The sequence below is a fragment of the Camelus dromedarius genome, chromosome 5, assembly GCF_036321535.1.
Source record: "Camelus dromedarius isolate mCamDro1 chromosome 5, mCamDro1.pat, whole genome shotgun sequence".
In the NCBI taxonomy this organism is placed as follows: domain Eukaryota; kingdom Metazoa; phylum Chordata; class Mammalia; order Artiodactyla; family Camelidae; genus Camelus; species Camelus dromedarius.
In genome coordinates, this window is record NC_087440.1 from 20,924,702 (window position 1) to 20,936,941 (window position 12,240).

Sequence of the window (12,240 nt, forward strand, 5' to 3'; positions counted from 1 at the left end):
GGGCGGGGGAGAGGAGTTGGGGCGAAAACTGGGGTCTGGGGTCACAGAGGATGAGCTCAGGGTGAGGGACTCAAGGAAGCCACAGTGGAGAAGGGAAAGGGGGAGAGAAGGCAAACAGGGCCACAGGGACAGGACACTGCAGAGGGACTTACTTCCAGCCGGCTGCTGCACGGTGGCTGAAGAGGTTGTTCAGGTTATCTGAGCAAGCAGCCATTACCTGGGGACACAGTGACCGCACCCAGATTAGTGGGCTGGGTAGTCCCTCGGGCCAGCGTTTACTGAATTTCCCTTTTGTAAAGATGGAGAGCCGCTGAAGAAGCCTGCATCTGCCCTGCTCTTTCCCTCTTTCTTCCTCCCCACCCAGCAATCAGCTACAGGAAACCTCACATCAGCCATAGAGATGTCCACGATGTGCTTGGCCAAATCCCGGTAGGAGGAGGAGGAAGAGGTCCCCAGGCTGGACAAGCTGGACGGAGAACAGCAGCAACTGCCCAGGGAGGCTCTGCGGCCTGCAGTGAATAAGGTGGAGGCTCTGAGACGGCATGAGCATCGGGGCCTTGGGACAGCAACGGCCTCCTGAGGGACAGTGACTCCCTAGGCTCTAGCAGACCTTAGCCCCCAAGGTTCCCATACTCACTGTAGGCTAAGCTTTTCCAGGCAGACCCGGCCAGATTCAAGTGACTGTTCCTCACTGCAGAGCGGCCTCGCACGTCCCCCATCCAGGAGTCCCTGGAATCTGGCAAGTTTGTGTCCACCTGCCAAAGAGAAGATGCTCTGGACCAGAGCAGAGAGGAGAAAGCAGAGCAACAGAAAGCCAGTGCAGGGCTGCCTCCTCGGCCTCCAAGCTGCACCAACAGTTTCCAGCGTAAAGCCTCAAGTGAAAGGAGCTTCCCCGCTGGAATTACAGGGCACTGGATGCTCCTGAGAAGTCAGTCAACAGCAACAGGATCCAGTCCCTACAGAGTTTCCTTGCCCTCCAAGCCATACACTCAAAGGTTGCTTGTAGGAGAGTTCCAACAGGGATCAGAACAAACTGGCACCTGAGAGGACAGTGTACTGGCGTCAATGGATGAGAGGCCCTCTGCGCCACTGCGGCAACAGGAATGAGGCCAGTGCTGGAGCTGTGTTTAGCGTGGGTGGCAAACAGCCCAATTGGGAGGTGGGATAGGGAAGAAAAGCGATGGGCTGTGAGAAGTCTGACCCTTGGCCGCGGCCCCAGGTACAGCAGCTAAGCCAAAGGTCCTAATTTAGGAACAGATGGAGATGATCCTCTGGATCTATAATACAGTCACCCCATCTTTACCTTTACCAGCTCCCCACTGACATGATCTTTGACCTCTGCTTGATCTAACAGGCACGCACCATCCTACCTCTATCATTAGTTCCTAACCTAGCGCTACTTTAAAGACAAGAAGAGGTGAACAAAGACATTCTGTCTCCATCCTTGCTTCCTGACTTCCTGCTGCAACATACAAGCGGTCTCTCCTACTTTAGGCAGATTGAGATTTCGTGTCGTCTTCTTAAGAACTTTTGCTGCTGATGACCTCTTCACTTACTGCTTCCAGCTCTCTCTCTTCACTAGATTCTTCATATCAGCATTTAAGCCTGCAAACATTTCTCTGACCTTTAAAAACCTTTCTCTAGAGGTATCCTTGCTCTCCCGTCCTTTACAGATAAACTTAAAATAACTGTCACCATTTGCCTTCTCCCACCTTCTACACCCTTCTGAACCCACTCGAGTCTAGCCTTTGCTAGATCCATCCAGCTGGTGAACAGGTCCAAGTCTTCCTCTTGCTGAGCATCTCATTTTCACTTGAGATACTTGCGTCCTGAATCCCTGGGATCCTGGCTTCCTATCTCTCCAGGTGCTCCTTCCCAGTTTCCCTTGTTGGCTCATCCTCCCCAAACATAAGTTGATATATTGGGATTCTTTCAAGACTCAGGCCTAGGCCCTCTTTTCTCACCCTATAATATACTCCTAGCCTGTCTGTTTCCAGGGCTACATGGATGACTTCCAAACATAAATATGTGTGGATTAATCAATAAATATTACTGAGACAAGAGGGTCACCATCTGAAGAGAAGGTTACATCAAACCCATTTCATATATCACGCCAAAATAAATTATTTATGCTTTATGGTTCAAAAATACACAGGATGGGGGAGAATTTAATATTACGAGAAAAAAATTTTTTCAGTGATCTCATGATGAAGAAGTGCCTTCCTAAACAGGCCACAAAATCCAGAGACCATAAAAGAAAAGACTGATAAAAACTAAATAACATAGCATAAAATAAAAACAAACTAGGAAAAAACACTGGCCTTTCAAATGACAGAAGGATAATTTTCAAGGGGTGGGTATAGCTCAGTGGTAGAATGCATGTGCAAGGTCCTGGGTTCAATCCCCAGTACCTCTGTTTAAAAAAATAAATAAACCTAAAATTACCTCCCCATATTAAAATTTTTTTCATTAAAAAAATCAAAACAAAAAAAATTTTTTTTAAACAAACAAAAAGGGTAATTTTCTTAATATAAAGAAAGGCCTCCAAAAACAAAAGAACAACCTAACAGAGCAGACCCAGTACACTGGCAGGCAGAGCAAAAAGACCAAAGGACCAGAAATATCTGAAAAGGCATTCAATCTCAGGCACAAGAGAACTGCAAATTAAAGCTAAAATAAAATCTGCTTTATGCCTGTCAGATTGGCAAAGATTGAAGGGAAAAGCCCTTAATAAACACTCTGTTAAGCTGAGTATGGGTAAGTAGGCAGTGTTATATATTGTTATTTGAGAGTGTAAATAGGTATATTTTGGAAATATTTATCAGACATTTTAAATTAAACATGCACATATCCTTTGACCTAGCACTCCTACTTCTAGGAATTTAACCTATTCTTTAATTTAAGTGGGAATAAAACATTTTCAAATATGAACTCAGAGAACCTAGAGAGTATAGTACCCTTGAGTCTTTCTTGAAGAAATTATAAGAGGAAGAATGACCAGGGTGGAAAAAAGAATGCATGCCGAAGAACTGCAAGTGAGCAGAGTCCATTTAACCAGCACTAGAACTCTGAATGCAAACACCATAAGCAGTGCAGAAATTCTGTAACAAAAGGTAAAGAGAAAAAAGGAGAGAAGGTGGAAATGCACTGATCTCCTCATGCTCTATAGCCAGGGTGAAAAGAAAACTGCTTAATCAGGACATTAAGACTATTTATTTATAGCATGCACGAGATCCTGGGTTCAATCACCAGTGCCTCCATCCAAAAAATAAACAAATAGACTTAATCACCTGCCCCCCAAAACAAAAAACAAAAACAAAAAAAATAAAGATTATTTAAAGATATACAAGTGATCATGAAACGGAAAAAAAAAAAGACTTCCAAATTATTGGAAAGACACATATACACCCCCAAAGCAGAGAAAATACAGACCACAAATGAAGATAACACAAGATTTTTAGAAGCCCATGGAAAATTCATGATTAAAATATCCCTCAAATATAAAAAATAGTAACTATACTTTCTCTGAAATCATACATTCCCTCAACACATGGCAAACAAATTTAAAATTTAATAACAAAGTCAGAAAACACAAGGGCTTTTCTACCAAAAAAGTTTTTAAAAGTTCTTAACAACAATTGGGTAAGGAAGAAATACAAACTGAAATTGCAAAATTACTATTAAACAAAGGTAATAAAAAGTATATATCACAACTTGTAGAATACAACTAAAGCATTCTCGGAGGGAAATTTTAAACTTTAGATATTTACATCTATGAAAAATAAAAATAAATGAATTAATACTGTGAACAACTGCATGTCAACAAATGAGATAACTTAGATGAACCAAATTCCTAGAAGACACAAACTACCAAAACTGACTCAAGATGAAATGGAAAATCTGAATAGACATTTAACAAGTAAATTTAGTAAGAAAGGTTTAGTAATAAATTTAGTAATAAAAAAACATTCCCACAAAAGAAAAAAGATGGGATAGCTTCATTAGTGAAATACATTCCTTCCAAAAAATAGAGGAGGGAAAACGTCTCAACTCATGAGGCCAGATTACCCTGATACAAAAAAACAAAGACATCACAAGTAAAGTACAGACCAATATCCCTTACGCATACAGATACAAAAATTCTCAGCAAACTACTAGTAAACTGAATCTAGCAACATATAAAGAGGATATACACCATGACCAAGTGGGATTTATCCCAAGAATACCAGGTTAGTTCAACACAGAAAAATCAATATAATACACTGTATTAATAGAGTGAAGCAAAACACCCTCATGATCATCTCAATAGATACAGAAAAAAATATTTAAATAAATCCAGTATTTTCATGAAAAAAACACTCAATAAGCTAGGACTAGAAGGAAATTTCCTCAATTTGATAATGATTATCTATGGAAAACCCACAGTTAACATACTTAATTGTAAAAAATCTGGATGGTTTTCTCCTGAAGTCAGTAACAAGACAAGGATGTCTGCTCTTACCACTTCTATTTACCATGGTTCTCAAGATTCTAGACAGGGCAATTAGGCAAGAAAACATCAACCACAACAACAAAAAGATAGGTAATATGACCCTGTGTATAGAATATCCTAAGGAGTCTAACTAAAATACTATTAACTAATAAGTGAGTTCAGCAAGAGTTCAGGAGACAAGATCAATATACAAAATCAATTGTATTTCTGCATAGTAGCAATGAATAAACCAAAAATGAAATTAAGAAAATAAGCCCACTTACAATAGCATCAAAAATACTCAGGAATAAATTCAACAAAACAAATGCAAAATTTATACTCTGACAACTATGAAACATCGTTGAAAATAAAGACCTGAATAAATGGAAAGATATCCCATGTTCGTGGATCAAAAATCTTAATATTGTTAAGATGGTAACCTGCCCCAAACTGATCTACAGGTTCAATGCACTCTCAAAATCACAGATGACTTATTTTCAGAAGTTGACAAATTTATCCCTAAAATTCAAATGGAAAGTCAAGGGACCCAGAATAGCCAAAACAATCTTGAAAAAAACAAAGCTGGAGGACATACTCAAATTCTACTACAAGCCTAAACAGTTATCAAGACAGTGTGGTATTGGCATAAGGATAGACACATAATTCAATGGAATAGAACTGAGTCCAGAAATCAATCCACACATTGATGGTCAGTTAATCTTTCACAAGGGCGCCAAGACAATTCAGTGGGAGAAAAGAACAGCTGTTTGAACAAACGGTACTGGGACCACTGGATATCCACAAGCCAAACAATGAAATGTGATCCCTAATTCTCAATATAGATACAAAAATTGATTTAAAATGGATCAAAAAGAAAAAAAGGACACTAAAAAAGAAAAAAGAGGACACTAATGAACTCATCTATAAAACAGAAACAGACTCGCATAGTAAACAATCTTATGGTTACTGGGGGAAAGGGGGTGGGAAGGGATAAATTTGGGAGTTTGAGATTTGCAAATGTTAACCACCATATATGAAAATAGATTTAAAAAAACCAAATTTCTTCTGTATAGCACAGGGACCTATATTCAATTTCTTGTAATAACCTTTAGTGAAATAATATGAAAACAAATACATGTATGTATATGCATGACTGGGATATCATGCTGTACATCAAATATTTAAAAAAACAGAGAATTTAAAAATTAAAAAAAAAATGGATCAAAGACTCAAATGTAGGAACTAAAACTATATAGCTACTAAAAGAAAATACAGGGGCATAATCTTTGTGACCTTGGATTAGGCAATAGTTTCTTAGATATGAAACCAAAAGCACAAGCAACAAAAGAAAAAATAGACACAATCAACATTTATAACTTTTGTGCTTCAAATGACACCATCAAGAAAGTTCAAAGACAGAGAGGGAATTTGTACTAGAATAAAGAACTCTTTAACTTAATAATAAAAAGACAAATAACCCAATTAGAAAATTGACAAAAGATCTGAAAAGACATTTCTCTAAGAAAAACTTATAAATGGCTAATAAGCACGTGAAAAGATGCTCAACACCACTAACCATCAGAATCAAAATGACAGTGAGGTACCACTTGACATCCACTGGGATGAATATAATTAAAAAGATGAATAATAACAAGTGCTGGCCAGGATGTGGAGAAATATACTGTTCATACACTGCTGATGGGACTGTAGAATAGTGTGGCCACTTTGAAAAAGAGTTGGGCAGGAAGGAAGGTATAGCTGAAGGGGTAGAGCGCATGCTTAGCATGCACGAGGTCCTGGGTTCAATCCCCGATACTGCCATTAAACAAACAAACAAACCTAATTACCTCCCTCCCCTCCAAGTAATAATAAAATAAATAAAATTTATAAAAGCAAAAGAGTTGGGCAGTTCTTCAACAGTGAAATAAGAGTTACTCTATGATCTCAATCCAACTCCAAGGTAAATACCCAAGAGAAGTGAAAGTGTGTGCTCACAAAAACCTGTACATTAATGTTCACAGCAGCATTATTCATAATAGGCAAAAAGTGGAAACCTAAATGTCCATCAACTGATGAACAGGCAAATAAATGTGACAGTCACACAATGTGATATTATTGGCCATAAACAGGAATGAAATTCTGATACATGCTACAATGTGGATGAACCCCTGCTGTGGGGTGAATTACTGTCCTCCAAAAAAGATACGCTGAGGCCCCACCCCCTCCTATCTCTAACTTTATTTAGAAATAGGGGTTTCCCAGATGTAATCAAGTTAAGGTGAGGTCCTACTGGATTAGAGTGGGCCCTACATCCAATGATTGGTGTCCTTATAAGAAGTCCTATGAAGACACAGGGACACAGAGACCCCTGGGGAGAAGTCAAGTGATGCCAGAGGCAGAGGCTGGAATGATACAGTTACAAGCCAAGGAATGCCAAGGATCACTTGCAACTACTAGAAATTGCAGAGAGGCATGAACAGATTCTTCCCTCAGTTTTCAAAGGGAACATGGCCCTGTCAACACCACAATTTCAGACTTCTAGGCCCCAAATCTATGAGAGAATAAATTTCAGTTGTTTTGCACTACTACTGTTTATGGTAATTTGTTATAGCAACCCTAGGACATCAATACAACCCCAGAAATGTTATGACTGAAAGAAGCCAATCATAAAGGACCATATATTATATGAGTCCATTTATATGAAATGTCCAGAATAGGCAAATCCACAGAGGAAGAAGGTAAGTAGATTAGTGGTTTACACAGAGTTGGGAATGGTGGGTTTGGGCAGTAACAACTAAGGGGCATGGGGTTTCTTTTTGGAGTAATAAAAATATTCCAGGGGGAAAGGTATAGCTCAGTGGTAGAGCACATGCTTAGTATGCACAAGGTCCTGCATTCAACCCCCAGTACCTCCATTAATTAAAATAAAATGTAATCAAATAAAAAAAATAAAAAAATAAAAAATAAATAAAATAAAAATAAAAAATAAAAAAATAAATAAAATAAAAATAAATAAAATAAAATAAAATAATAAAATAAACAAGCCTAATTACCTACCCCCCAAAACAAAACAAAAAAATAAAATATTCAAAACTGATTGTGTTGATAGATATACAACTCTGAATACACTAAAAGCTGATAAATTATAACAACAATAATATAATAAATGAATTAAAGTAAGGAAGTACTCAAAAAAGGATGGGCATGTTAAAAGGGCACAGGACCCAATCTGAAAGAATTCCAAATGAGATCTGGAACAATCTGAGCAATGAAATTAATAATGATAGTATTGGATTATAATCCTCGGATAATGTATTTATGAGTCCAAACTGAACAAAATAAATAACTGAAGAAATCTAAACAGAGAGAGAAGGGATAACACGTCCTTTTAGAAAAATCCCAATTAATAAGTGTAGAAGAAATGATGGAAATACAAAATTGCCATTAAAAAAACCACAGTAATAATTTTTTCAGGCAAGATATACCAATGGATGCAAAAATAAGTAGGCAAAATTTCCAGGAAAAATAGGATATTTGCATAGTCTCAAAGTATCTCTCCCAAGATGTTTACTAATTATAAAGGGAAAAATACTAGCTTTCAGTGCAGCTGTCCCAGCCACCACTGTAACTTCAAGGTTAACATCACTAATAAGACATAACAGCATCACATATCCTCTGATATGATGCATCGAGGATAAGACATTGCACGGGACATACTTACACTATGATACTATTTGTTTTTTCTCCGAAATTCTAATTTAGCTGGTATCCTGCATTTTGCTTTGCTAATCTGGCAACCCCAACTGAGGAAGACACATTGTTTCCCTGGTTTCTTGCCAAAAATGCACAAGCACAATCTAATCATGAGAAAACAGTAAACATATTCTACAAAATTACTGACCATGAGACAAGGAAAGACTAAGAAATTATCACTGAAAAAGGAAGTAATTATTTTAAAAAGCACAAGTTAACAAGTTAGAATAAAAACTGAGTCCGGAAGAGAGGGAAAATCTAAACCAAGGTTGGCAAGCTTTTTTTCTGTAAAGCGTATATATATGGTAAGCATTTAAGGCTTTGTGGACCATTTCAATAGATGGAACTACTCACCTCTGCGGCTACGGCATGAAAGCAGCCACAGACAACACACACACACGGATGGGTGTGGCTACATTCCAGTGAAGCGTCATTCACAAAAGCAGGCGGTGGGCCAGATGTGGCCAGAGGGGTTTGCCAACCCCTGATCTCAACAGACCACTTTCCACAGGAGAAATTTTCCAAAGAACGAATCCTCCCAAACATCAGGCCTTCTCAGTTTCACAGGATAATTACACCCCATTTCCAAAGATTAGGTAGGTAATTTAAAAAAAAAATTTAACTTCAAATCCCTAATTTCCCTCTCCGACTCACCTTAAATCATTCTCAGTAAAAAAGGGTATGTCTTCTTGTGTGTATGTGTTCTTGCAAAAGGATTATTTTGTGTGCATATCGTTTTCATTTACACAAACAGTAACATGTTACACTCACTCTGTTCCATGGTGTTTTCACTCAGTACTCTCCTTAATTATTCCTCCAATCTGTGGACGCTGACTCTTACACGGTATTCCATGTGTGCATCCACCACATTTTACACATCCATTCTCTCACTGATGGATTCTCTAAATGGCTTCCAACTCTACCACTTCAAATAATGCTTTCATAAATAACTTCATGTCTTCTTGGGCAGGTGAGAGGGAAGGATTAGGCAGACGGGGGACAGGAATGGCTATTTCCCTGGATACCTTTATAGATGAATGTATTTCTTGCCTTTTCTACTACATGAATATATAATCTATACAAAACAGTACATTTAAAAATATGCAATAAGAGAGAAAAAGGAAACATTATTCAATTGTTAAAAAGAACAAGTCAGCACTAGACTTACTGACATGAAATGACATCCCAAAAATATTTTTAAGGAAAAAAGCAAAGGGACAAAATGGGTACAGTATGCTTCCACTTAGGAGCTTTACAAAAAAGATACACACATTCTTACAAGATATACATATTCTTATAGACACACAGGCTATCTCTAGAAATACACGCCAAACTAGGATGGATGATTGCTTCTGAGGAGGCAAAAAGGAGACTGAAAGATGCATTTGACATTGTATGTCTTTTCCTACTGGTTGAGTACTATTATTTTTTTAACTGAAGTTTTGCTTACAAAAATAATTTCAAATTTTATATCCCCAGCCAGATCTTACCTCTGAGCTCCAGATCTGGATCCCAACTGCCTGAATTCCAACTGCTCTCCTGCATTTCTCACAAGCACTTTCAACCCAGTAAATACAAGACTAGACTTGTGATCTTCCTCTCAAAAACCTGCCCCCTTCAGGGCTCCTTGACCCTTGGACATCATCAGCCTCTAGAGCCCAAAGTGCACATGGTTCCCGACTCCTCCTTCTCCCCGCCTCCAACATCCGATCCACCACCGCGTCCCATGGATGCGGACACATCCACGTCTGCTCATCCACAGGGGCAGGGCCCTACCCCCACTTGGCTTTGCCAAAGTTGAGCGCGGGTCTGTCCCTCTCCTGCTGCTCCTGCCCCTTCTCTGGCCATCTTGTCATTCTCCTCCTGCCGCTAAAAAGCTTGTCAGCAGCTTTGGGGAAGTAATATGATCAGAAGAATTAGAGAGCAGCCAGAATTCTCAGTAGAATCGACGTGACCTTGCCTTTTCTAGTCCTTTCTCGTGTGATTCTCCTGTCTCACTCTTTACATTCCAGCCACACGAAGCTTCTTTCAGTTCCTCAAACGCCTTCTCCCTCAAAGCCTCACTTGCTGGGCCCTCTGCCTGGAAGGCTCTTCTGCCTGCTGTGTATCTCCCAACACCAACTTTTACTGAGTTAACTACCTCTCAACCTTCCAATCTCAGTTTAAACACTCTCTTCAGAGAGCCTGTGCTGACCCTACAGACCGGGCCAGGTCCCCCGTTTCATGCTAGCTTAGCACCCCTTCTTCATAGAACTCACTGCAACAATAATGAAACTGTCATAAAATAAGCCGTTTAATATTTATCCCTCTAATAATGTGTTTAAGGACAAGAACAGTTTTGCTCAGTGCCTAAGATAGTGCCTGTGAAATAAACACTTGTTGAATGAATGAACAAACAGGGAGAGGGAGACAAAAACCACAGGGAAGACCAAAGGCCATCGTGCAAGAGACTGACTCATGTCAGCAGTGGCCTCTGGGAGGTGGAACCTCCTCCCAAACTCTTGCCACAGTGGTCCTGGCACCTGGTTCGTGTCTCACATGTGCCTACTCACCACACTGTCTGGGGACTGGAGCTGGCCTGGCAAGGCTGGGCTGCTGTTGTAGCCAGAGGTGACACCAGAGGAGAGGCTTCCATCGGAGCTGGTGCACCGGGAGCTGGAGGCAGCCAGGGTATGTAGCTTTTCCTCTTCCTGGGAAGGACAGATCACTGTCAGCCAGCCTCAGGTGCACCCTCACCACCCACGTCTCATCACCCTGGAAACCACCCCTTCTCATCTCCCCAGCTCCCGTCCCCTCCCAGTGCCTCTTGCCTCAGCCTTACTCCCTCAGGCCTCCCCTACCTCCCACCCCAACTATATAGCAAAGCTGCCTCCTCCTAGACCCTGGCCCGGGAACAGGAGCTGGTCTGATGAGGATGATGGATGATGTGGAAAGAGCACAGCTCTGAGCTGGCACTAGGGCTCTGATGCCCCCTCCAAATGCTACGTTCTAAGACTCAGAGGCAGCCCCAGTGATGGCAGACCCAGTCAGAGGTCTGCCCCAGCTCCAGGCCTACCCTGAAATCAGAGGCTTGCCCCCTTCCCACCCTCAGCAGCTGGGAGATGATCTGCTGGCGGATTCGCAGCTTTTCCTGTTCAGTCCGCTCCCGCAGTCGGTCCCGGGCCCGGGCAATCTCCACCTTGGCCTCCTCGCGGGCCCGCTGGTATTCTTGTAGCATCAGCTCTATGTCAGAGGGCGGGTGAGCAGACCTTGACGCTGACCCTGGACTCCTGGGGAAAACCATAGGGGTGGAGAGATGCCTTCTAACGAGGTGGGTGGGTGACGGCCCTGGCCTGCTCACCCCGGGTCGGCTCAACACCACTCTCTTGAAGGACCTACCCTCTCTCTGCCCAGAGGATCATGTTTGGTTTTACATCCATCCCGAGGCTCAGGCCTAAGTCTTACATAGCACATCACAGGCCCTCTGCCCAGCCATCTCCCCACTGCTCCCTCCCAACATCCTCCTTTCCCTTTGCCTCAGTCTCCACAACCGCCTCCAGCTGTCCACAGGCATGTTAGGACCCAGTCCGGGAATCGCTCCTGGTGAAGGAAGCTGCAGCCTCTGTTCTGCAGGACGCTAAAATCCAGGTCCTGCTCCCCACGATGCTCTCGCCCCACGCAGAGCCTGCTCCCCACGGGGTCCGGGGTCCCCATACCTGGTGGTCTCCACAACATCCCTCCTCAGCTGCTGCAGGTATTCTCGGCGCCTGCTGGGTAAGCCCAGGTCCCGGGTAGGGAGATCCCGGCTAGACGGGAAGCTCAGCTGTTTCTGAGGGCTGAGGCTTCGTGCCCGGCGGAAGTTCTGAAGTCGCTCAGCTCGTTCTCTCCGGAGGTTCTCCAGGGTTTGTTTTGGCCTGAGAATAAATGTGACTGAGTCGCTGAAGCTGGCCCTGAATGCCCTTCTCCTTAAGATCTATCTCTGACCCATGGGAGATCCCAGGGCTGAGGGAACAGCCAGCTGTTAGCCTTCTGGGTTC

The 12,240-nt window shown here is 41.7% G+C and overlaps 1 protein-coding gene across 6 annotated transcripts in view; it reads right to left on the minus strand.

Moving 5' to 3' along the window:
• Positions 1–12,240, minus strand: part of STARD9 (StAR related lipid transfer domain containing 9) — a 111,283-nt gene that overhangs the window by 5,061 nt on the left and 93,982 nt on the right. For all 6 annotated transcript variants that reach the window (XM_064485676.1, XM_064485677.1, XM_064485675.1 and 3 more), the window contains 6 exons: positions 11,920–12,117; positions 11,310–11,493; positions 10,777–10,914; positions 638–755; positions 388–509; positions 153–217 (listed from right to left, as the gene is read on the minus strand). In XM_064485676.1, coding sequence (XP_064341746.1) covers positions 153–217; positions 388–509; positions 638–755; positions 10,777–10,914; positions 11,310–11,493; positions 11,920–12,117 — 825 coding nt within the window. The remainder of the gene's footprint in view (positions 1–152; positions 218–387; positions 510–637; positions 756–10,776; positions 10,915–11,309; positions 11,494–11,919; positions 12,118–12,240) is intronic.